At 41.7% G+C, this 26,769-nt stretch overlaps 1 protein-coding gene across 1 annotated transcript in view; it reads right to left on the bottom strand.

The window, feature by feature from the left end:
• The window catches only part of CDC14B (cell division cycle 14B), a 151,767-nt gene extending 126,190 nt beyond the window's left edge, over positions 1-25,577 (bottom strand). Inside the window, 1 exon segment of the mRNA XM_077474796.1 lies at positions 25,174-25,577. Coding sequence (XP_077330922.1) covers positions 25,174-25,312 — 139 coding nt within the window. The 5' untranslated portion in view covers positions 25,313-25,577.
• Between the last annotated feature and the right edge of the window lie 1,192 nt (positions 25,578-26,769).

The following is a 26,769-nucleotide window of genomic DNA, read 5'->3' as shown; positions in this document are numbered from 1 at the left end:
TGTACATGGGCCTCAACTTCTGCCCAAGTTAAAGTGGCTGTAAAAACTCTCCTATACCCAGTGAAGTATATAAATTCAGCATACCCTGTTCAATATCTGAATAGCCTCAGATGATACACAGGGATGAAACAAATCATCCTACATAAGTTTTACATGTATATCTGCTGTATTTCCCTTTCTATAGTCTTTAGAATTCTTACATTGTGTTAGAGATTTTCTCTTTCTGTTCAGCACTGGGAGTGGATTATTGGCATACAGCGACGACAGCTGATTTGAGGAAAGATACACACTCCCACTCCACATAAGCAGAGACTTGCAGAGCTGTGCTCTGAATAGACCAGCTCTCTGCTAATCTATTTATAGCAACCTCCCACAACACAAACTTCAGGCTGCTTTTATCTCCTGTGTCGGAGAACTTGTCAGAAATGATCAGGCTGATAACAGAGCTACGGAACAGAAGAAACACACGTGACTCAGTGCTTTGGAGCGAGATGAGAAAACACTACAGATAGATGTGCCCAGCTCAAATTTCATGAATCAGGTTTACATTCACTTTAAAGTAGAATTGCAGCTAAAGCCTATCTTGTGGGTATCTATGGGCAGCACAGTGGCTAAGTTGTTTAGCATTTCCGCCTGGGAGCACAAGGGTTCTCATCCCAAACGAGATGTATATACTTATCTATTTTCAGTCCAGTCTGGTCACATGACCTGGCTTCTTTGTGTCAGCCAGCAGCAGCTGCAGGGGAGAGGAGGGAGCGACAACAATGGCTGCACCATGGGAGTCATTAGGTGACATCATTGCTCCTGGCTTTCACAGAAATTGTCGGCCACTCTCTCCATTCCCCTGCAGTTGCAGCTGGCTGACACAATGGGTCATGTGACCGAAGCAAGCTGAAAATTGGTAAGTACGGTATATTCATAGTTTTAAGACTTTAAGGCTTTAGCTAGAATTCTACTTAAATCATTAGCCCCTTTAAATGAAATACCAAAAGCCAGAACTTTTGTGGCAAGCAGAGGCATTCGAGTGTTCAATGACCAGGTGCAGGCAATAGCAACACAGGCTTACGGATAAGGTCACCTTTTAGAAAATATTACACCCTTACTTAGGGTGTAACCAATAACATGTTACAGTCCCCCCCCCCCCCCCAGGGGCCTCCCCTCTCTGTGATGGACCGCACATCCATGTCATACATTGATAGTGCTTTGTGACTAAATAAACTACTGTAAGAGTCCATGGCTTACTACGCATGCAACAATGGTGCCTTGCCGCAAGAGGAAATCCATGCCAACTGAGCATGCGCCAAAGACGCCTCAGGGAGCCAACCCAAACCTGCACAGAAAACTTGATGGAAAAGGGCAGGAAAATGCCCAGGAGGCGCACAGGAAGTGACCTGAAACTTCCCTATATAAGCCCAGCCCAGACACTGCCAAATTGCTGGATTATCTTCAGTCCCCCCTTGTTTCTGTGCTAGTGTGTGATCTGTCTGAACCTGTTGTGACCCGGAAATCTGTTTGACTACTCTTGATTGCTGCTTGCCTTTGACCTCGGATTTGTAACTTAAAAATTCTGCTTCTTTGCCCCTTTTGTACTCAGCTATCAGATTGGAACCGACCCCATTGCCCAACTGGACTTAACCTCGGTTCGGATCCCGGACTAAGGCTTGCATGGTGCTCTGCACCCTTGGCACCCCTGCCACTCGGTGTCCCCACCAAGTTTCTGTCTCTATCGCCAGAGGCTTTAAGGACCCGAGGTGCAAAGGAGGCCTCCCCACTTCTTCGGTCTCACATCAGGTACGTGGCCCTCGTGACAACTAAAAGTCCCATCTGCCACCACGGCAGACAGGCTTTTAGGTCTCAATGGACTACGAGTGCACTGATTAGCACACTTGTAGTCCATTCATTCTTCCTCCAGCTTTCCAACAGAAAGCCCATACAGAGGTATGGGCAGAAGGCTGGAAAGAGTCTGCGGGAGATTGAAATTGTACCTACAATCCACTGATCACGGGTGCAATGCTACTGTGAGGGAAAATAATAAATGCACATTTTTGCCTACAAAAAAAATAAAAAATGTGCTTTTATTATTTCCCCTTAAAGATGAGCTTGCCACTCCCCGAGTACTACATGTTGAGTAAACTTTGCCATAGGCACAAAGCAAAATATCACGCTGATTGTAGCTTAAGGCAGGACAGCAAAAACAAGGCTCAACAGCACATTTTGGCAGACCCCCAACCGCACATCTAAATGCAGCCTAAAGAGCCCAGGATTAAAGCATTGGGTGTTCTAAAGAAAGCATGTTATATTCCATTTAGTCTCTGCACTGTATGTATGATCTTGACAGGTCTACTTTAACATTACAACTATAAACTCACTCTGCATTCAACCATGTTGAATAATTCTCTACAGTGAATGGGCGCAGAGCAATTCAGCTCAAGGATTCCTAATACAGCCTTTACACCCTGTACTCATCTTCTCCTCCTGCTAGCTGTCATTCTGCGTCACTCATTTACAGTGCCCTGTGAATGGAAAAGTATGAGGTACGAGCAAGCTCATACGCTGACAGATCTGCATGAGACCTGCATAACACCAGCAATCTGCTGATCACTGGTGCAATGTTTTACAGGCTCCTGCAACAAAAAATAATAAATGCACATTTTTTTACCTGAAAAAAAAAAGTGCATTTATTATTTGCCATGAAAAAAAAAAAAAAGATAAATTTTGAGGCTCGGTGTCCTGGGGTCAGAAAGACCCCATGTTTAGGGGGTATGTATCTGAAGTCCTACTCCACCACTGGTCAAAATATGGGGCTCCTAGGACCTATGGTTCCAGAGATACAGGGCTCCTTGCACAGCCTGTCAGAAGTTACATACAGATCATCAGTGCCCTGATTACAGTAAAGCCTCAAGTGCCCATCAGTGAACTAATCAGTGCCCATCAGTGACACCAATCAGTGCCCATTAGTGATGTCAGTGAGTGCTGCCTTTCAGTGCCCATTAGTGTCTGCTCATCATTGCTGCCCATCAATGCCCATCGTTGCCTCTGTAGTGCCACCCATCAGTGTCACCTATCAGTGTCGCATATCAGTGCCCATCAGTGCGACATATTAGTGCTTCCTCAGCAGTGCCACCTAATCAGTTGCCCATAAGTGCCACCTCAGTGCTCATAAGGGCCAACTCGTCAGTGCCCATCAGTATAGCCTTTCAGTGCCCATCAGTGCAGCCTCATCAGCGCACATCAGTGAAGGAGAAAAATGACTTATTTACAAAATTTACTGACAGAAACTAAGAAAACCTTTTTTTTTTATATTTTTAGTAAAAAATAAAAACCCAGCAGTGATTAAATACCACCAAAAGAAAGCTCTATTTGTGTGAAGAAAATTATTAAAAATTAATTAGGGTACCGTGTTGCATGACCGCACAATTGTCATTCAAAGTGCGACAGCGCTGCAAGCTGAAAAATGGCCTGGGCAGGAAGGGGGTGAAAGTGCCCGGTATTGAAGTGGTTAAGCTTTAGTTAGAACTGTGAAGTGTGTTTTTACCTTCAGGCGCCCCTTACCTGCACAGGCAGTTTTGGCTAAACACAAATAAATTTTTTAAAGCAGGGATCTTTAAAATACGGCCCTCCAGCTGTTGCGGAACTACAGTGGTGTGAAAAAGTGTTTGCCCCCTTCCTCATTTCCTGTTCCTTTGCATGTTTGTCACACTTAAGTGTTTCGGAACATCAAACCAATTTAAACAATAGTCAAGAACAACACAAGTAAACACAAAATGCAATTTGTAAATGAAGGTGTTTATTATTAAAGGTGAAAAAAAATCCAAACCATCATGGCCCTGTGTGAAAAAGTGATTGCCCCCCTTGTTAAAACATACTATAACTGTGGTTGTCCACACCTGAGTTCAATTTCTCTAGCCACACCCAGGCCTGATTATTGCCACACCTGTTCACAATCAAGGCATCACTTAAATAGGAGCTGCTTGACACAGTAAGGTCCACCAGAAGATCCTTAAAAGCTACACATCATGCCGAGACCCAAAGAAATTCAGGAACAATTGAGAAAGAAAGTAATTGAGATCTATCAGTCTGGAAAGGGTTATAAAGCCATTTCCAAAGCTTTGGGAATCCAGCGAACCACAGTGAGAGCCATTATCCACAAATGGCGAAGACATGGAACAGTGGTGAATCTTCCCAGGAGTGGCCGGCCGCCCAAAATTACCCCAAGAGCGCAGCGACGACTCATCCAAGAGGTCACAAAAGACCCCACAACAACGTCCAAGGAACTGCAGGCCTCACTTGCCTCAGTTAAGGTCAGCATTCATGCCTCCACCATCAGGAAAAGACTGGGCAAAAATGGCCTGCATGGCAGAGTTCCAAGGAGAAAACCACTACTGAGCAAAAAGAACATCAAAGCTCGTCTCAATTTCTCCACAACACATCTTGATGATCCCCAAGACTTTTGGGACAACATTCTGTGGACCGATGAGACAAAAGTGGAACTCTTTGGAAGGTGTGTGTCCAAGTATATCTGGCGTAGAAGGAACACTGCATTTCATAAAAAGAACATTATACCAACAGTAAAATATGGTGGTGGTAGTGTGATGGTCTGGGGCTGTTTTGCTGCTTCAGGACCTGGAAGACTTGCCGTGATAAAAGGAACTATGAATTCTGCTGTCTACCAAGAGATCCTGAAGGAGAATGTCCGACCATCTGTTCGTGTACTCAAGCTGAAACGAACTTGGGTTCTGCAGCAGGACAATGATCCTAAACACACCAGCAAGTCAACCACCGAATGGCTGAAGAAAAACAAAATGAAGACTTTGGAGTGGCCTAGCCAAAGTCCTGACCTGAATCCTATTGAGATGTTGTGGTATGAACTTAAAAAGGCCGTTCATTCTCGAAAACCCTCTAATGTAACTGAATTAGGACAATTCTGCAAAGATGAGTGGGCCAAAATTCCTCCAGGACGCTGTAAAAGCCTCATTGCACGTTATCGCAAACGCTTGGTTGCAGTTGTTGCTGCTAAGGGTGGCCCAACCAGTTATTAGGTTTAGGGGGCAATCACTTTTTCACACAGGGCCATGATGGTTTGGATTTTTTTTCACCTTTAATAATAAACACCTTCATTTACAAATTGCATTTTGTGTTTACTTGTGTTGTCCTTGACTATTGTTTAAATTGGTTTGATGTTCCGAAACACTTAAGTGTGACAAACATGCAAAGGAACAGGAAATGAGGAAGGGGGCAAACACTTTTTCACACCACTGTACATGCAACAGATTGTAAAACTCTGACATTCACAAACATGACTAGGCATAATGGGAATTGTAGTTCCTGAACTGCCATAGTTTGGAGACCCCTGCTTTAAAGTGTTACTAAACTCAGGACCCTGCATTCACTGTATCCGGTCTCCCACAGTACACAGAACATGGAAATGTAATTATTTTAGTAATTATAAACTGATAAATACCTTTTCTCATCAGCAGTATATAGCAGTCTTGTGACTTTTCAGTCTGGCCAAGCACTAGTTAAAGCTTATAGGAGGAGTTTTCATTCTCCTCTGACTGTCCCGTGAGGCCGCATGACCCCTGATCCTCTGTCTGGACAGTGCTGATTGGCCGTGTGCTGATCACATGCACCCTTCCAAAAAAAAAAAAACAACTCTCCAGAAATACACACCAAACTGAGCATGTGCAGAGTGTCTCCTAGGGCTCTCAGCAGATGGATTGGAGACAGTAAAAGCAGGGGGGGATCAGATAAGACAGGATCAAACAGCCTTTTTACACAATGCAGAGGATTAACCCCTTAGGTTCCACAGTGAGTATAACAAACATGTTTTACTGCATATACAGACTGATTTTACTGTTGTGGGCTTAGTAACATTTTAAATTAGATGAAAAGGCAAAACACAAGCAATGGTCCCATTGAATATTTTACACTGATTTGTTATTTCCTTGGTCTAAAAATAGCTCCATAATTATTTTTACTTTCATGCTTTATGTGAGCTCAGGTGGCAGCAAACCCTCTGTTCGGTGTGCCTTCTTAAGTGGACTATTAAAAGAGCTGATGTAAGGGCACGGAAGAAAAGAAGGAGTAATAGGGGCTAGCCCAAAAGTATTTGTGTCACGGGAAGCATCTGGCATGTCATGTCAGGATGGATGCAAAGAATGAAAAGGAGAAGCTGCGAGGCACTGATGGAGCTGGGGTATTCTCAATTTAAATAGCAGAAATATAACATTGGTGGTCCAAAGCCAGACCTCACTCGCTGAACTGGGAACTGGCAAGATCAAGTAATTGCAAAGTAATACAAAGGGTTAAAACATCAATACAATATGAATGTTTATTAAGTGTTCTGAACTAAGCAAGCGGGAGTTCCACTTTAATTTGCAAATTTCATTAATTCATAAATTGTAAATTCATGTTATGGAGATTTCAAACAAGGTCAGTGTCATAGCAACAGTGATCAGGCAGGGTAGGGACTTACATTGTGATCTTCTGGCCCTAAACTACAGCGAGCCTGGTGATGCCCACACAGACGTATATTTAACCGGCCCACTTGCACAGCTCCTCTGCCCTGCAGCTGTTAATATCTAACCACTACTTCACACATTCCCTAGATGTGTCTGTTGCGCCATGTATATTGTTATTAGCCGTTATTACAGAATTACGGTAAAGAGGTATTTGCATAGCAGTGACTCTATACATCTGCTCAGCCTAATGACACTCAATCAATACTTCTAACGTATAGATAAATTACTGTTAAAATAACACTGATTGATCAAATGCAAACAATGCTTCGCTCTACTCAGCTACTGGCAGATTTAGATATTTAATTGGAAATCCTGGCCTGCACGAGGTAATAGAATTTACTATACATCAGGGATATGTAATTAGCGGACCGCCAGCTGTTGCAGAACTACAAGTCCCATGAGGCATAGCAAGACTCTGACAGCCACCAGCATGACACCCAGAGGCAGAGGCATGATGGGACTTGTAGTTTTATAACAGCTGGAGGTCCGCTAATTGCATATCCCTGCTATACATAATACAGATAACAAATGTACACAGATTTTCAAGCCAAGTAAAAATAATACTACACATAATTAACCCTTTCTTGTATGTCCAACAAATCAATCTCTCAAGTTTATAAACTGCAAAGCTTTGGACAATGAAGGTTCTTGTTGCATATGAAATGTCAGTTTTTCTACAGCTCTACAGCAGTGAATTATCTGGAACAAGCTGAGCGTCTTTGTATTTTTACTATCTAAAGAAAAAGAAAATACTGCATTATTACTTAAAACCATATTGGATGTATATATCTAACTCTTTAACAGAAAGGTTTCAGAATTCAACATAGAACATAAATTGGACCAAGTGGCATGCAGATAAAACTAGTTCCAGATGCTGGTGTGCTGCACATGGACAAAAAACGTAATCTTTGTACACAGGGAGTGTGTAGCATGTCCAGTCCTTCTGCCCTGCTCCCCCTTCCATTACACAGCTATTTGGTTCTGATTATTCATAGCGCTGTTGTGTACACAGAGAAGGTCTGGGAGCTGCTGCTGTCAAAAAAAAAAAGCAATTCAACAAGCTGCTCAGACTATACAAAGATGCAATGTAACATATTGTTACATTTGTATCTTTTTTGTTTATTCATCTGCAGATCAAAAGGATAAACTTAAATCTGATGATGTCAGTTAAAGCAATTAAAAAGGAAAAAACAAAAGTTTTTTCTTTCTTTCAATAAAATGTTCCTCTGTTAACCCCTTATTAACCCTTAGTTTACTCTATTCAGTCCTATTTAACTCCTTATTTTCCTTATGTATTCAATTGTTATTTTTCTGCTGGATTTTTTTGTTTGTTTCTATTTTACTAACCATTATTACTTAAACATTTTTACTTTTGGTTTGTTTTGTTTACTAATATTTTTACACATTTAACATATATTTTCCCTTTTTTTTTTTTTTTTTAAAGCACTAAATTGAAAAAACAAAACAAACACTTTTTTAAATTTGCAAATAGCTTTGTAATGCTTTGTACCAGAATCATAATTTAGAAAGGACGAATTACGGAACAAAATGTTCACTTTGTATCTGCAGTAAAGCCCCATACACACTATCAGATTTTCTGCTGATTTTTTTCTTTAGATTTACCAAAACCATGTAGTGCAAGGGCCTGTGTGATTGCATACAAATTGAATCTCCTAAGGTTTGACCTCATATTATATGGTTTGGTAAATCTGAAGGAAAAAAATCTGCAGAAAAACTGATAGTGGCTTAACAATATTTATTTTTTAACTAACACCGCTCAAAAAAAAAAGAAAAAGTATGCTTTGTTTAGTTTTGTTACGTCTAATTGTCAAAATCATTTTTGAAGACAATTATTACGAGAAAAAAAAGAGAGCCTTGTTTGTCCTTAAACATGTATATGTATATGTATATATATTACACACACATATATATTACTATATATGACATATATATATATATATATATATATATATATATATATATATATATATATATATATATATATATATATCTATCATTACTTCAGAATTCAGTTTTTTTCTACATAATTTAAAGTGTAAGTTCACCTTTGCAACATTTTCCAATATCCCCTGAACAGAAAATACCAGCACTTCTCCTTTTTTCCTTTTTCAAATGCTGCACCTGCTCCTATTATGCATGCAGCTGTGGTCGGGGGGGGGGGGGGGGGGGCACCTCTCTGCAAAAAAATTATGGCCCCTTGATCCTGCTCCAAACTGCTGTTTGCAGGATGCTCCAATTGTGTGCCCCCTAGTGTCTGCTGCAGGCCATTCAAACAGCATGCTCTTGTCTTTTTTTCTAGCTCTAGAAGGAGGAAGCATGCATGCACGCACTTTGTACAGTCTGGTATGCGACACTTGGTATGCGACACTTGGCTGACATTCAGCGATAACTTTGTCATTACTTAAGATAACAAGGTAATAAAAAAAAAAAAAAATATATATATATATATATATATATATATATATATATATATATATATATATATATATATATATATATATATATTTATTTTATTACCTTGTTATCTCAAGTAATGACAAAGTTATCGCTGAATATACAGGTCTATAGCAGAATTGTAAAGGTTGCTCTGGTCTATAGAGGGTGGACAGGTGTGAAAGGGGAAGTGGTTACCATGTAAGTTCACCTTCAGCATTTTCCAAAAAGCCCCTATGCAATTTCCTATCTCTTGAAAAGTACAAACCAACATTCCTCCTTTTTTTTTTTTTTTTTTTTTAATGCTGCACTTACTCTTATTTTAATTGCAGCTGTAAGGGGGGCTCTACACAAAAAATGATGGCCCTCGATTCCCCTCCGTCCTGGCATTTTCAGGGTAGGCTGGGTGGTAGAGCTGTGTGTCACCCAAGTGTCGAATACCAGACTGTACAAAGTGCGGGCATGCATGCTTCCTCCTTCTCTTGCTGGGCTCAGCTGCTGCAGCTAGAAAAAAAGACAAGAGCATGCTGTTTGAATGGCCTGCAGCAGACACTAGGGGGCACACAATTGGAGCATCCTGCAAACAGCAGGTTGGAGCGGGATCAAGGGGCCATCGTTTTTTTGCAGAGAGGTGCCCCCCCCCCCCCCGACCACAGCTGCATGCGTAATAGGAGCAGGTGCAGCATTTGAAAAAGGAGAAGTGCTGGTATTTTCTGTTCAGGGGATATTGGAAAATGTTGCAAAGGTGAACTTACACTTTAAATTATGTAGAAAAAAACTGAATTCCAGACATATTCTTTATAGCATACTTAAATTGGTTCAGCTTAGACCCATGTAAGTATGCATGTTTCATACCTAAGGGTCCGCTGGGGAAGCGGACACTCACTGTAGTAACTGGCGCTATCTCCCGAGTCCTGCTCAAATTCTGTGCAAGCAGTTTCCTCTCTACACGCTGACCAAAGAGAGTCACTCGCTCAGCACTCCCGCCGTTCACATGATCCCAGCTGAAGGGGATAGCCATGGTTCTAAAGAGGAACTGATTGACTCTCTCTTCCTAAGCATGACTCCTAAATTAAACCTTTCCTGAGAAAAACATGGAGGCTGTCAGTGCCAACTTCTCTTTCTACACTTTTGCCTGGATGTCATACTGAACCTCTTGTTTTGATACTTTTATTTGTACCAGAATAAGTATGCAGGGACTTTACTTCACCTTACCTGGTATGTATACCTGTTTCAAGTCAGTGACTCAAACAAAAAAATCTTGAAGTCAGCTAGTCAGAATAACAGCCAAGCAATTAGCATCTTCAGAAGGACTTCAGCAACAGCAGCCCCCAGGCTTCTCTTTGGAAAGGTTTACTTTAACCACTTCAGCCCCGGAAGATTTGGCTGCTCAATGACCAGAGCCCTTTTTGCGATACGGCACTGCGTTGCTTTAACTGATAATTGTGCGGTCATGCAACGCTGTACCCAAGAAAAATTGAAGTCCTTTTTTCCCCACAAATAGAGCTTTCTTTTGGTGATATTTGATCATCTCTGCAGCTTTTATTTTTTGCACTATAAACAAAAAAAAAAAAAAAGTAAATTTTGAAAAAAAAAACACAATATTTTGTACTTTGCTATAATAAATATCCCCAATAATTTATTTTTTTTATCTAATTTTTTTCTCAGTGTAGGCCAATATGTATTCTTCTACATATCTTTGGTAATAAAAAAAAAAGAAAAAAAAATCACTAAAATAAACGTATATTGATTGATTTGCGCAAAAGTTATAGCGTCTACAAAATAGGGTATAGATTTATGGCATTTTCATTATTATTTTTTTTTTTTTACTAGTAATGGTGGCGATCTGCGATTTTTTATTGTGACTGTGACATTATGGTGTACACATCGGACACCTTTGACACATTTTTGGAAAGACTGATAATTATACAGCGATCAGTGCTATAAAAATGCACCAATTACTGTATAAATGTCACTGGTAGGGAAGGGGTTAACACACGATCAAGGGGTTAACTGTGTTCCCAGACTGTGTGTTCTAACTGTAGGGGGAGGGGACTGACTATTGGCGATGGCAGATTATGGTTTCTAGCTATTAGGAACTCACAATCTGCATCTCTTCTCAGAACAGAACAGGGATTTGTGTGTTTATATATATACACACACACGGGCACGTGCATGCACCTGCTATCCCGCTTAAAGGAGCCGACATATAGCTATGATGGCTCACGGGATCCTGCCAACCTGCTGCAGTATAATGACGGAGGCTGGTCCACAAGTGGTTAAAGGCCAAGTTTTCTTTTTCCAGAAATTCCCAATGCAGTTATGAGCTCCCAGTAGATATTTAAAAAATAAAAAAAAGATACATTTACTGTCATACCTGTAATCAATTTGCCCCCCTGCAACCCTGCCCAATGTTCTACCTTGTTGCTGGGATGTAAAAACCATTGGATGCTTATCCCCAGCATTACAGGACTAAGAACCAATGTTTTTTGCATCCTAGTAAGATGGGGTTTTTCAGCCTGGCTTCCAGGGCCCACGTGGCTTACAGGTATGACAATAAAAGTAATTTACATTTAACAAAACTACACAGAATTGTAATATATATTGGGACCCCTTACCTGCATTTTTGGAAAAAAAAGGTTAACTTAGCCTTTAAAGGCCCAGTATATAACATTTTTGATCTGATAACAGCAGTGTTAATTTAGTCGACTAAAACATTTTAGTTGACTAACTTAATACCATTTTCGTCTACTAAAATACGACTAAAACTAAAACAATTGAGATGACTAAAATACGACTAAAACTAAAATGGCATTTTAGTCAAAAGACTAAAATGGGACTAAAACTAAAATGCCCTTTGAGTCAAAAGACTAAAACTAAAACTACATTAAACTTTGATGTCAAAATTACATAGTGCATGTTCATACCTCAATACCATAAATAATAGCATATTCGATTTTTCACTCCAGCAGTATATAATGAGTTTGGAAATTGTAGAGAAATGCTTAAATAATGCATCACAATTTAACTCTGCCCATTAGATTTTAGATGACTAAAATGAGTTTTAGTCGACTAAAATGTATTGGAGATTTTAGTCGACTAAAAAGTCCTGGAGATTTAGTCGACTAAATACGACTAAAACTAAAACAATTGCAGAAGACTAAAATGGGACTAAAACTAAAACTAAATCGAAATTTGCTGCCAAAATTAACACTGGATAACAGTATGTGGATACTACTTGTAAGGTTAGTATTCAGCATATGAATGATGGAAGTGTTTACAATTGTTACTTTTTATTTACACAATATAAACCTTATTTAAAAAAAGAAAACGACTCAAGCACCCTTGGCAATATTACAGTTCCTAGCTATAGTCTGTAGCTGTCACTTTTGCTGGACAGCTCGGTCTGTCTGGGATCATGGAAAAAATAGAAATAAATCATCAGAAATGTGTATAGTACAATCGCATGTATTAAACCTATACCGTTATCAGAATACATTTTGTAGTCCATGAAGATATAGCACTGTATGCCCTGCATGCTAATGAAAAATGTAATTTGTTACAGACGTGGACAAATTTGTTGTTAGCCTTACAGAAACAATGATTCATTTCTCCTGAAAAGCAATAAAATTAAAAGCAAGTGTCTCATGTATACCTGCATGCCTTTGGAATGTCATAGAGCAGGGATCTCCAATCTTTCTAAACAAAGGAGTCAATTTAAAGTCCTTCTGACTTTAGGGGGCTGGACTGTGACTTGTTGGAGTAAACAATGCCATATTAATGCTATTAGTGGAAGGAATAGTGCCCAATCTCTGGTGCCAGAGGGAGAAATAGCGCCTCATCACTGGTGTCAGTTGAAGGAATAGCATCCTGTCATTGATGTCAGTGGAAGGAATAGTGCTTGATCATTGGTGACAGTGGGAGGTATATTACCCCGTCATTGGTGTCACTGGCAAGAATAGTACCCGTCAGTGAAAGAAATAATGCCTCTTCATTGGTATCAGTGAAAGAAATAGTGCCCCATTGTTGGTGTCAGTGGGAGGCAGGGCCATCTTTAGTATTGATTGGACCCTGGGCAAAAACCTTGCCCCCCACATGCAATTTCACTCTCCACCTGCTCTAAAGCATACAATAAATAGCAGCTAGACTTAAAACAGTTTACTATATCAGATCAGGCAGAAATTGTGATTGGTTGCCAGTGGTTACAGCATATCATTACTGCTTACTGATTGGTTGCTAGAGGTTACAACACACATTACAGCTCACTGATTAGTTGCTAGAGGTTACATCAAATGATTTCTGCTTGTTAATTGGTTGCTAGAGATTACTGTACAGTAATACTACTCACTTATTGGTTTCCTCACTGCATGGGGGCATGCTATAAATTCAAATTCCGCCTTTATTTACATATCAATGCCGCTGGCCTCAGCTATTTACGTAAATGCCGCTGCTATTTACATATGAATTCCGGTTATTTACATGTAAACACAGGGTCTGCAGTAGAGCTGCACAATTAATCGTTAAAAAATAGCGATCTCGATTCAACCCCTCTGACGTCTCTATTGCAGAGTTTGCGATTCTTTCATATAACAAGTGGAGAGACTTATCTGCTCCCTCAGCTGTGAAAAGAAAACATCCAGGAAGTCTGCCAAGTTTTTAATATGAAACATTGTAACTATCTCTTCCTTCTTAGATCAAAGGGATACACTTCTGTCTTCTGTGTAAAGAAAAAATCTGGGCAGTCTGCCAAGTTTTTACTATGAAACATTGTAACTAACTCTTCCTTCTTAGATCAAAGGGATACACTTCTGTCTTCTGTGTGAAGAAAGATCCGGGCAGTCTGCCAAGTTTTTAATATGAAACATTGTAACTAACTCTTCTTAGATCAAGGGGATACACTTCTGTGTGAAGAAAAAAAACGCAGTCTGAACGAAGTTTAACCATTTAAAGTCTAAATATTTTTCTGACACTTCTTTCTTAAGTTAAAATCAATATTGTTTGCAAAAAAATTACTTAGAACCCCCAAACATTATATATATATATTAGCAGAGACCCTAGGGAATAAAATGACAAATATTTTAAGTCATGCTCTATTTGCCCAGCGGTCTTTCAAGTGCAATTTTTTGGGAAAAAATATACTTCAATGAATAAAAAAAAAAAAAAAGAAACTGTAAAGTTAGCCCAATTTTTTTTGTTTTAATGTGAAAGAGGATGTTATGCTGCAAGAATCGCGAGAGTTTCGTGATCTATCTTCTAAGCAAAACAATTGTGATTCCCATTTTAGTGCAGCTCTAGTCTGCAGGCGAGTCATCTGTATATAATAGGGCAGAGCTGGGAAGTATTAGTACCAGCACTTCACACTGAGATATCGGGACACAGCACAGGACTAAAACTTCAAGGGACAAGGGAATTTAAATTGGGATAGTTGGCAAGTATGAGGCAGCTGCTTTGGGCCCCACAACAATGACAGGGTACAGGGCAGCTGCCTCTTTTGCCCTACCTTAAAGATGGCTCTGGAGGGAGGAAGAGTGCCTTGTTTCAGTGGGAGAAATAGTGCCCCAAGGGCCAGATAAAGGCAAGCAAAGGGCCACATGTGGCATGCAGGCTGCAGTTTGGAGACCGCTGTCATAGTGAAAAATGAAGAAAGTGTGAAATGAGAGAAATGATTGCATATTGTACAATGATATTCTAATCTGGTCTGGACTGATTGGCTGATGCTCCTATAAAAGATTATAAATAGTGAAATTTTAAACTGTTTTATGTAAATAATATTAGATGTCTTTAATCTTGTAGTCAGTCTATTTGAATGGTAAAAAGCAGTCAGTCTGCTGTTTGGTTTTTTCATGTAAAGCACACTGAAAATGGATCAGAGAAAGCAAAGGAGAGAGTTCTCTGAGGAGATCAGAAAGGAAAGCATAGACACATCAAATGTAAAGATTACAGTGCCTTGAAAAAGTATTCACACCCCTTGACATATTCCACAATTTGTCATGTTACAACCAAAAATGTAAATATATTTTATTGGGATTTTATGTGATAGATCAACACAAAGAAGCACATAATTGTGAAGTAGAAGGAAAATTATAAATGGTTTTCAACATTTTTTACAAATAAATATCTGAAAGTGTGACGTGCATTTGTATTCAGCCCCTTTACTCGGATACCCCTAACAAAAATCTAGGGGAACCAATTTCCTTTAGTCACCTAATTAATAAATAGAGTCCACCTTTGTGTACGTTAATCTCAGTATAAATACAGCTGTTCTGTGAAGCCCTGAGAGGTTTGTTAGAGAACATTGGTGAACAATCAGAATCATGAAGTCCAAGGAACACACCAGACAGGTCAGGGATAAAGTTGTGGAGAAGTTTAAAGCAGGGTTATGTTATAAAAAAAATTAAAAATATCCCAAGCTTTGAACATCTCACTGAGCACTGTTCAATCCATTATCCAATAATGGAAAGAGTATGTCACAACTGCAAACCTAGCAAGACATGACCATCCACCTAAACTGATAGGCTGGGCAAGGAGAACTTTAATCAGAGAAGCAGCCAAGAGGCCCATGGTAACCCCCTGGAGGAGCTGCAGAGATCCAAAGATCTCATGTTGAGAATCTGTGCACAGGACAACTATGTGGCAAGAAGAAAGCTATTGTTGAGAGAAAGCCAAAAGAAGTCCTGTTTGCAGTTTGCAAGATGTGGGGAACACAGCAAACATGTGGAAGAAGGTGCTCTGGTCAGAGGAGACTAAAATGTAACTTTTTAGCCTAAAAGCAAAATGTTATGTGTTGCAGAAAGCTAACACTGCACATTACCCTTAACACACCATCCCCACCGTGAAACCTGGTGGTGGCAGCATTATGTTGTGGTGAGGCTTTTCTTCAGCAGGGACAGGGAAGCAGGTCAGAGTTGATGAGAAGATGGATAGAGCCAAAGACAGGTTAGAAGAAAACCTGTTATGCCGGACACACAACCGGAATTTCCATCTGAATAAACTCTGACGGTCTTTCCGACGGAGTTTCCAACGGAGCTCCGACCGAACGGACTTGCCTACACACGATCGCACCAAAGTCTGTTTGTTTCTAACATGATGATGTGCAACGGGACTAGAAAAGGAAGTTCAATAGCCAGTAGCCAATAGCTACTGCATCATATTTGGTCCGTTGGACCAGCATACAGATGAACGGTTTTCCCGATAGGAATTGATTCCGTCTGAAAGTTTTAAAACATGTTCTATTTCTAGGTCCGTCAGACTTTTTGAAAAAAAAAAAAAAAGTCAGCTGAAGCCCACACATGATCAGAATATCCGATGAAATGATTTCGTCTGACCTTTTCTGCCGGAAAGTCTGACCGTGTGTACGTGGCATAAGAGTCTGCAAAAGACTGGAGACTGGAGTCGAGGTTCACCTCCCAGTAGGACAACGACCCTAAACATACAGCCAGAGCTACAATGGAATGGTTTATATCAAAGCATATTCATGTGAAAGAAATTGCCCAAATTCCAGACCTAAACCCAATTGAGAATCAGTGGCAAGACATGAAAATTGCTGTTCACAGACTCACGCCAACCAATCTGACAGAGCTTGAGCAAGGATGGGCAAAAATGTCACTCTCTAGATGTGCAAAGCTGGTAGAGACATCCTCAAAAAGACTTGCAGCTGTAATTGCAGTGGAAGCCAGTTCTACAAAGTAATGACTCAGGGGGGCTGAATACAAAGTACGCCACACTTTTCACATATTTATTTGTAAAAAAATCTTGAAAACAATGCATCATTTTCCTTCCACTTCACAATTATGTGCCACTTTGTGTTGGTCTATCACATAAAATCCCAATAAAATACATATTTACGTTTTTGGTTGCAACATGACAAAATGTGGAAAATTTCAAGGGGTATGAATACTTTTTCAAAGCACTGTATAAGACCATCTCCAAGCATTGTGACTACAGCTGAAAATATTAATAAGAAGTTTAAGGCCCTGATCACATCGTTCACAATAAGTGTTTCCGCTATGAGATTTTATTGATGCTTGAGCTCCTTTTGGGGCAACAAGCTTCATGTGATTTTGAAATGCAGTGTTTACAGCGATTGCTGCGTGATGCTGGCGTGTGGCAATTGTGGCATTATGTTTGTGGTGCCATTGAAGTGATACTAAAGCTTTGTTTTTTAAACAATAACAAACGTTATACAGTGGTACCTTGGATTACAATCATAGTTCAATACAGAAGAATGCTTGTAATCCAAAGCACTCGTATGTCAAAGCGAGTTTCCCCAGATACTCATAATTCATTTCACAGTGACTGCTATTGTATGCAGTACCACCTGTGGCCAGAGGTGGGGAGCGCCGGAGACACTTGGAAACACTTGGAGCTGTTCGGATGCACTTGGAGCTGCTCGAATGCACTCAGAGACACTCGGAACACTTGGAGCTGCTCGAATGCACTCAGAGACACTCGCAACACTTGGAGCTGCTCGGATGCACTCAGAGAGACTCGCGAACGGAGTGTTTCCGAGTGGCTCCGAGTGTCAACAACGCCCCCCACACCTCTGCCAAATGCGGTACTGCACACCCCATTGGCTTGAATCCTGCTCATCTTGCAAGACAATGCTCGCAAACCGAGTCAGGATTTAAAAAAAAAATAAAATAACATATAACGAAAGGCTCGCAAACTGTGTTACTCGCAATCCGAGGTATTACTGTACTTACCTGCTCTCTGCAGTGGTTTTGCACAGAGCATCCCTGATCCCTCTTCTTTTTGGGGTCCCCTCTGACTGCACTATACATCACTTTATGAGTGGCAGTGCACTCAAAGAAGAAACAGGAAGAAAAAAACTAAAATAAACAGCCTGGAATTTACTAAAATGAATATGGACAAAAAACAATACTTCTCAGAGAATGTTCTTTGGAATGAGGAGACAAAACTGGAGCTTTTTTCAATGACTAACATCAACTCACGGATGAAAAATGAAGCTTTTAAAGGAAAGAACACTGAGCCCAGTGTAATCCATGGGGGCGGCCCGGGTATGTTTTCAGACTGCTTTGCTGTATCTGGCATGGGGTGCCTTGAATATGTGCAGAGCACAATGAAATCTCAAGACTATTGTGGACTTCTGGAACGGAATGTACTGCAGTGTCAAAAAGCTGTCTCAATCGCAGGTCATTCAATGGGATAATGACCCATAACACGAAGCTCAAAGCATCCAAGAATAGCTCAGAACAGGGAATCATGAGCCAAATTTTGATAAGCCCCCTGGCTAACTTTCTTTGAGCTGTTAGCAGTGCGACAATACATGGAGCTGAGCATACCATAAAGCAGGAATAGGCAATTAGCGGACCTCCAGCTGTTGCAGAACTACAAGTCCCATGAGGCATAGCAAGACACTGACAGCCACAAGCCTGACACCCAGAGGCAGAGGCATGATGGGACTTGTAGTTTTGCAACAGCTGAAGGCCCGCTAATTGCATATCCTTGCCATAAAGTATGCCTAAATCAAGGATGGGTAGCAAGAAACCTGTCAGAATAGTCAGTACACTACTAGGCTACAACATATCATGACAAAGTGATTCATGCTTTTTGCATGTAATTATAACCCTAATACAAGTTTCTGTAAAATCTAGCTTTTTCAAACTTTCTTTCTTTATAGAACTACAAACCTCAGCTGTCCTTTAGGGCCCATTCACATTGGGAACTGTATGTGAATAACACAGGAAAGTTGTGATTCCCATGCAGTTCTGTGCAGGGCGATTTCAGTCCCCGCACTGCACCAAAAGTAGTGCTTGCACCATTTTTGAAACGCACGGCAACTGCATCGCATGGTATTTTTACACTATGTGATCCGGTGCAAGCAAACACACTGCATTTGTGGCCTGCGTTTGGGGTGTTGTTAACTTTTACCAACCCCCCCACAGCAGATCGCAACAGCGGTGCAAATGGAATGCAGTGCAGGAAGCCGCACAAAAACGCAGGTCTCCTGCACGCCATTCTAGTGTGAACAGGCTCAAAAGTAGAAACTCTGGAATTTATGACTGCATTAGACATAAAGGGTTCATTGCACTTTGTAAATTAAGATCACACCAGTGCGATTTGACAGTTCCAAATCGCATTAGAAGTCACACCCCATTGCTGGCAATGAAACCATTCAAATTGCCGCAATGCTCCTGTTTTTCCCCATTTCATTGCGACCTGCATTGACTTCTGTTACACTAAACTTCGAAAACAGATAAGCAAATGTTCCTTGTTACAGGGGAACTTGTAACTAGCAAGGATCCTGAGCTCTAACTTCAGCCCCTATATAACAAAAGCTTTTACAATTAAAGTGGAGAACCACCCAAAAGGGGAAGCTCCGCTTGTTTGCGCCCTTCCCCCCCCCCCCCCCCCCCCCTCTACTGCCACATTTGGCACTTTTCAGGGGGAGTGGGTACCTGTTTTTAACAGATACCCACTCCCACTTCTGGCTCAGACCGACGTGGCCCCCCCGCCCCCCTCATCCTTCCCCCGCAGTCCTCTGGGACACATCACAGGTCCCAGAAGACTAAGGAGCCATTCACAAGGCGAAGCGCAACTCGGCCATGCACAATAGGAAAAAGGCTGTGAGGCCGCAAGGCTTCACTTCCCGTTTCATTACTAGAGATGCTGATCCCTGCACTCAAAGCCAACGGAAGAATCCTGGAGCTCCACTTTAAGTTTTCCTAACGTGGTCCCTCGTCTCCCTCAGGCCCGATAACAGCTGTGTGGGCTACTATGACTATTGTTACACCACAGGCTAAGGACAAAACATTGGACTATTCTGGAGGGACCTTCTATAAGCCCTGATCTGAATCCTCACAAACAGCTATGGAAAGAGCTGCTGCTGTCAGTCACAGCTTATGAGGAGAGGGCCCCCCCCCCCCATAGAAAGAGGAAAGGGGGACCCCAGAATAAGTGAATCAGAACTGCTCTGTGCAAATCCGCAGGAAAGTATGACATGTTAGATATTTAAAAGAAATTCTGTTGAATAAGTTCAAGTCTGATTTTGGTTAAATATTGCAAAATGGTGGATGAAAATGACTTTTGTGAGTTTCAGGTTATTTCAGAGAAAACAATGGGATCTTATTTCATGGAAGGGTACCAACAACATAGTCCACATCTGTAGGTGCCAGTGGGTGATCAGTAATTCTCTAGCTCATCTCCTCACCTGTGATACTAATGTAGATGTCACCCTCATAATGTAGATGTCACCCTCACCTGTGATACTAATGTAGGTGTCACCCTCACCTGTCATACTAATGTAGATGTCACCCTCACCTGTGATACTAATGTAGATGTCACCCTCACCTGTGATACTAATGTAGATGTCACCCTCACCTGTCATACTAATGTAGGTGTCACCCTCACCTGTCATACTAATGTAGGTGTCACCCTCACCTGTCATACTAATGTAGATGTCACCCTCACCTGTGATACTAATGTAGATGTCACCCTCACCTGTGATACTAATGTAGGTGTCACCCTCACCTGTCATACTAATGTAGGTGTCACCCTCACCTGTCATACTAATGTAGATGTCACCCTCTCCTGTGATACTAACGTACAGTGCCTTGCGAAAGTATTCGGCCCCCTTGAACTTTTCAACGTTTTGCCACATTTCAGGCTTCAAACATAAAGATATAACATTTTTATTTTTTGTGAAGAATCACCAACAAGTGGGACACAATTGTGAAGTGGAACGAAATCTATTGGATTTTTGAAACTTTTTTAACTAATAAAAAAATGAAAAGTGGAGCGTGCAAATTTATTCGGCCCCCTTGCGTTAATACTTTGTAGAGCCACATTTTGCTGCGATTACAGCTGCAAGTCGCTTGGGGTATGTCTCTATCAGTTTTGCACATCGAGAGACTGAAATTCTTGCCCATTCTTCCTTGCAAAACAGCTCGAGCTCAGTGAGGTTGGATGGAGAGCGTTTTCAGCTCTTTCCACAGATTCTCGATTGGATTCAGGTCTGGACTTTGACTTGGCCATTCTAACACCTGGATACGTCTATTTGTGAACCATTCCTTTGTAGATTTTGCTGTATGTTTGGGATCATTGTCTTGTTGGAAGATAAATCTCCGTCCCAGTTTCAGGTCTTTTGCAGACTCCAACAGGTTTTCATCCAGAATGGTCCTGTATTTGGCTGCATCCATCTTCCCCTCAATTTTAACCATCTTCCCTGTCCCTGCTGAAGAAAAGCAGGCCCAAACCATGATGCTGCCACCACCATGTTTGACAGTGGGGATGGTGTGTTGAGGGTATTGAGCTGTGTTGCTTTTACGCCAAACATATCGTTTTGCATTGTGGGCACAAAGTTCGATTTTGGTTTCATCTGACCAGAGCACCTTCTTCCACATGTTTGGTGTGTCTCCCAGGTGGCTTGTGGCAAACTTTAGACGAGACTTTTTATGGATATCTTTGAGAAATGGCTTTCTTCTTGCCACTCTTCCATAAAGGCCAGATTTGTGCAGTGTACGACTGATTGTTGTCCTATGGACAGACTCTCCCACCTCAGCTGTAGTTCTCTGCAGTTCATCCAGAGTGATCATGGGCCTCTTGGCTGCATCTCTGATCAGTCTTCTCCTTGTCTGAGCTGAAAGTTTAGAGGGACGGCCAGGTCTTGGTAGATTTGCAGTGGTCTGATACTCCTTCCATTTCAAAATGATCGCTTGCACAGTGCTCCTTGGGATGTTTAAAGCTTGGGAAATCTTTTTGTATTCAAATCCGGCTTTAAACTTCTCCACAATAGTATTACGGACATGCCTGGTGTGTTCCTTGGTCTTCATGATGCTCTCTGCGCTTTCAACAGAACCCTGAGACTATCACAGAGCAGGTGCATTTATACAGAGACTTGATTACACACAGGTGGATTCTATTTATCACCATAAGTCATTTAGGACAACATTGGATCATTCAGAGATCCTCGCTGAACTTCTGGAGTGAGTTTGCTGCACTGAAAGTAAAGGGGCTGAATAATTTTGCACACACCACTTTTCAGTTTTTTATTTGCTAAAAAAGTTTAAATTATCCAATAGATTTCGTTCCACTTCACAATTGTGTCCCACTTGTTGGTGATTCTTCACAAAAAATAAAAATGTTATATCTTTATGTTTGAAGCCTGAAATGTGGCAAAAGGTTGAAAAGTTCAAGGGGGCCAAATACTTTCGCAAGGCACTGTAGATGTCACCCTCACCTGTAAAACTAATGTAGATGTCACCCTCACCTGTAAAACTAATGTAGATGTCACCCTCACCTGTGATACTAATGTAGATGTCACCCTCACCTGTGATACTAATGTAGATGTCACCCTCACCTGTGATACTAATGTAGGTGTCATCCTCACCTGTGATACTAATGTAGATGTCACCCTCACCTGTGATACTAATGTAGGTGTCACCCTCACCTGTGATACTAATGTAGATGTCACCCTCACCTGTGATACTAATGTAGATGTCACCCTCACCTGTGATACTAATGTAGGTGTCACCCTCACCTGTGATACTAATGTAGGTGTCACCCTCACCTGTGATACTAATGTAGGTGTCACCCTCACCTGTGATACTAATGTAGGTGTCACCCTCACCTGTGATACTAATGTAGATGTCACCCTCACCTGTGATACTAATGTAGATGTCACCCTCACCTGTGATACTAATGTAGATGTCACCCTCACCTGTGATACTAATGTAGATGTCACCCTCACCTGTGATACTAATGTAGGTGTCATCCTCACCTGTGATACTAATGTAGATGTCACCCTCACCTGTGATACTAATGTAGATGTCACCCTCACCTGTGATACTAATGTAGATGTCACCCTCACCTGTGATACTAATGTAGGTGTCATCCTCACCTGTGATACTAATGTAGATGTCACCCTCACCTGTGATACTAATGTAGATGTCACCCTCACCTGTGATACTAATGTAGATGTCACCCTCACCTGTGATACTAATGTAGATGTCACCCTCTCCTGTGATACTAATGTAGATGTCACCCTCACCTGTGATACTAATGTAGATGTCACCCTCACCTGTGATACTAATGTAGATGTCACCCTCACCTGTGATACTAATGTAGATGTCACCCTCACCTGTGATACTAATGTAGGTGTCATCCTCACCTGTGATACTAATGTAGATGTCACCCTCACCTGTGATACTAATGTAGATGTCACCCTCACCTGTGATACTAATGTAGATGTCACCCTCACCTGTGATACTAATGTAGGTGTCACCCTCACCTGTGATACTAATGTAGATGTCACCCTCACCTGTGATACTAATGTAGGTGTCACCCTCACCTGTGATACTAATGTAGGTGTCACCCTCACCTGTGATACTAATGTAGGTGTCACCCTCACCTGTGATACTAATGTAGATGTCATCCTCACCTGTGATACTAATGTAGGTGTCATCCTCACCTGTGATACTAATGTAGATGTCATCCTCACCTGTGATACTAATGTAGATGTCACCCTCACCTGTGATAATAATGTAGATGTCACCCTCACCTGTGATAATAATGTAGATGTCATCCTCACCTGTGATACTAATGTAGGTGTCACCCTCACCTGTGATACTAATGTAGATGTCACCCTCACCTGTGATACTAATGTAGATGTCACCCTCACCTGTGATACTAATGTAGATGTCACCCTCACCTGTGATACTAATGTAGATGTCACCCTCACCTGTGATACTAATATAGATGTCACCCTCACCTGTGATACTAATATAGATGTCACCCTCACCTGTCATACTAATGTAGATGTCACCCTCACCTGTGATACTAATGTAGATGTCACCCTCACCTGTGATACTAATGTAGATGTCACCATCACCTGTGATACTAATGTAGATGTCACCCTCACCTGTGATACTAATGTAGATGTCACCCTCACCTGTGATACTAATGTAGATGTCACCCTCACCTGTGATACTAATATAGATGTCACCCTCACCTGTGATACTAATGTAGATGTCACCCTCACCTGTGATACTAATGTAGATGTCACCATCACCTGTGATACTAATGTAGATGTCACCATCACCTGTGATACTAATGTAGATGTCACCCTCACCTGTGATACTAATGTAGATGTCACCCTCACCTGTGATACTAATGTAGATGTCACCCTCACCTGTGATACTAATATAGATGTCACCCTCACCTGTGATACTAATGTAGATGTCATCCTCACCTGTGATACTAATGTAGATGTCACCCTCACCTGTGATAATAATGTAGATGTCACCCTCACCTGTGATAATAATGTAGATGTCATCCTCACCTGTGATACTAATGTAGGTGTCACCCTCACCTGTGATACTAATGTAGATGTCACCCTCACCTGTGATACTAATGTAGATGTCACCCTCACCTGTGATACTAATGTAGATGTCACCCTCACCTGTGATACTAATGTAGATGTCACCCTCACCTGTGATACTAATATAGATGTCACCCTCACCTGTGATACTAATATAGATGTCACCCTCACCTGTCATACTAATGTAGATGTCACCCTCACCTGTGATACTAATGTAGATGTCACCCTCACCTGTGATACTAATGTAGATGTCACCATCACCTGTGATACTAATGTAGATGTCACCCTCACCTGTGATACTAATATAGATGTCACCCTCACCTGTGATACTAATGTAGATGTCATCCTCACCTGTGATACTAATGTAGATGTCACCCTCACCTGTGATAATAATGTAGATGTCACCCTCACCTGTGATAATAATGTAGATGTCATCCTCACCTGTGATACTAATGTAGGTGTCACCCTCACCTGTGATACTAATGTAGATGTCACCCTCACCTGTGATACTAATGTAGATGTCACCCTCACCTGTGATACTAATGTAGATGTCACCCTCACCTGTGATACTAATGTAGATGTCACCCTCACCTGTGATACTAATATAGATGTCACCCTCACCTGTGATACTAATATAGATGTCACCCTCACCTGTCATACTAATGTAGATGTCACCCTCACCTGTGATACTAATGTAGATGTCACCCTCACCTGTGATACTAATGTAGATGTCACCCTCACCTGTGATACTAATGTAGATGTCACCCTCACCTGTGATACTAATATAGATGTCACCCTCACCTGTGATACTAATGTAGATGTCACCCTCACCTGTAATACTAATGTAGGTGTCACCCTCACCTGTGATACTAATGTAGATGTCACCCTCCAGCTCTTCCATGTCCTGGTCCCCTTGGCCGCCGTCCTCGCACAGCACATTCCTCGCCTTCTTCCTCCAGCCCAGGTCCCTGTTCCTGCTCCCGGCTGTCCTCCTTTTCATGGTCCGGGTCAGAGGCTGCTCATGTCAGTCAGTAGAGGTGAGTGCGGTAGGTGGCCCTTGTAGGACAGACTCCAGTACAAGTATTATCATGCACGGTGGTGCAGTTGCTGGTGACAGAGCCGTTCCCTTCCAGCTGCTGTGCGTTCTCTCCCCCTCCTCCCCCTGCTGTTGTTTTGCTGTGTTAGAAGACCTCCGGCCAGCATGCCGCTCTCTCACACGCCCCTCGCTGGCCCCGGACTGCTCTGCTCATCCATAGACCAGGGCCAGAGTGGGCGGGGCGAGGAGACCTGGGCTGCGGGGATTGGCGGTGTGTCGGTGACGTCACCAGCAGCGTGTCACTTTGTTGTGCATGTCATGGCAATGTGATGTGTGTCTGCAGAGATGTGATGTGTATCTGCAGGATCACCATGGAACTCAGCGCAGCCTGTCCTACCAAAACCATAGCCTACAGGCTCCTCTATATCATGTCATCTTACAAAGCTGTATTACCAATCTGCTTACATTGTCTAGGCCTTTTTCTTATTGTACAGGGATGCAAGAAATGTGAGTACATGTAATGACAGCGTTCAGTGTATTCATTCCATTGTTTTATTTATATCTTATATATTTATATGCAGAACAAGCTCTTTAACAGTGGATGGGGGAATCCATACGGCACACATGATGAGGACATGCTGGGACAAGGTCATCCGGCACCCAGGCCAAACTGCACCCCATTTCCATTAGGATCAGGGCACCCCATCCCTGAAATAGGGCATCTTTCCCTCCTGCCCATCCCTTGTCCCAGCCCTGGATGGGGCATCACTCCTTGCAGTGACAGCAACAATGGGGTACTCTTCTTGTCACTGTCACTATTTTTCCTACTAACACCAATGATGGGGCGCTATTCTGCTCACTGATACCAACAATAAGGCACTATTCTTCTCACTGACACCAACAATAAGGCACTATTCTTCTCACTCACACCAACAATAAGGCACTATTCTTCTCACTGACACCAACAATAAGGCGCTATTCTGCTCACTGACACCAACAATAAGGCGCTATTCTGCTCACTGATACCATCAATAAGGCACCATTCTTCTCACTGACACCAACAATAAGGCGCTATTCTGCTCACTGACACCAACAATAAGGCACTATTCTTCTCACTCACACCAACAATAAGGCACTATTCTTCTCACTCACACCAACAATAAGGCACTATTCCTCTCACTCACACCAACAATAAGGCACTATTCCGCTCACTCACACCAACAATAAGGCACTATTCTTCTCAATGACACCAACAATAAGGTGCTATTCTGCTCACTGATACCAACAATAAGGCACTATTCTTCTCACTGACACCAACAATAAGGCGCTATTCTGCTCACTGATACCATCAATAAGGCACCATTCTTCTCACTGACACCAACAATAAGGCACTATTCTGCTCACTGATACCAACAATAAGG

Source organism: Lithobates pipiens, unplaced genomic scaffold (genome assembly GCF_037356315.1).
Source record: "Lithobates pipiens isolate NorthernLeopardFrog02 unplaced genomic scaffold, aLitPip1_a1.2 Scaffold_13, whole genome shotgun sequence".
Lineage (NCBI taxonomy): Eukaryota > Metazoa > Chordata > Amphibia > Anura > Ranidae > Lithobates > Lithobates pipiens.
The sequence above is the reverse complement of the archived record's forward strand: the minus strand, read 5'-3'. Positions and strand labels throughout refer to the sequence as shown.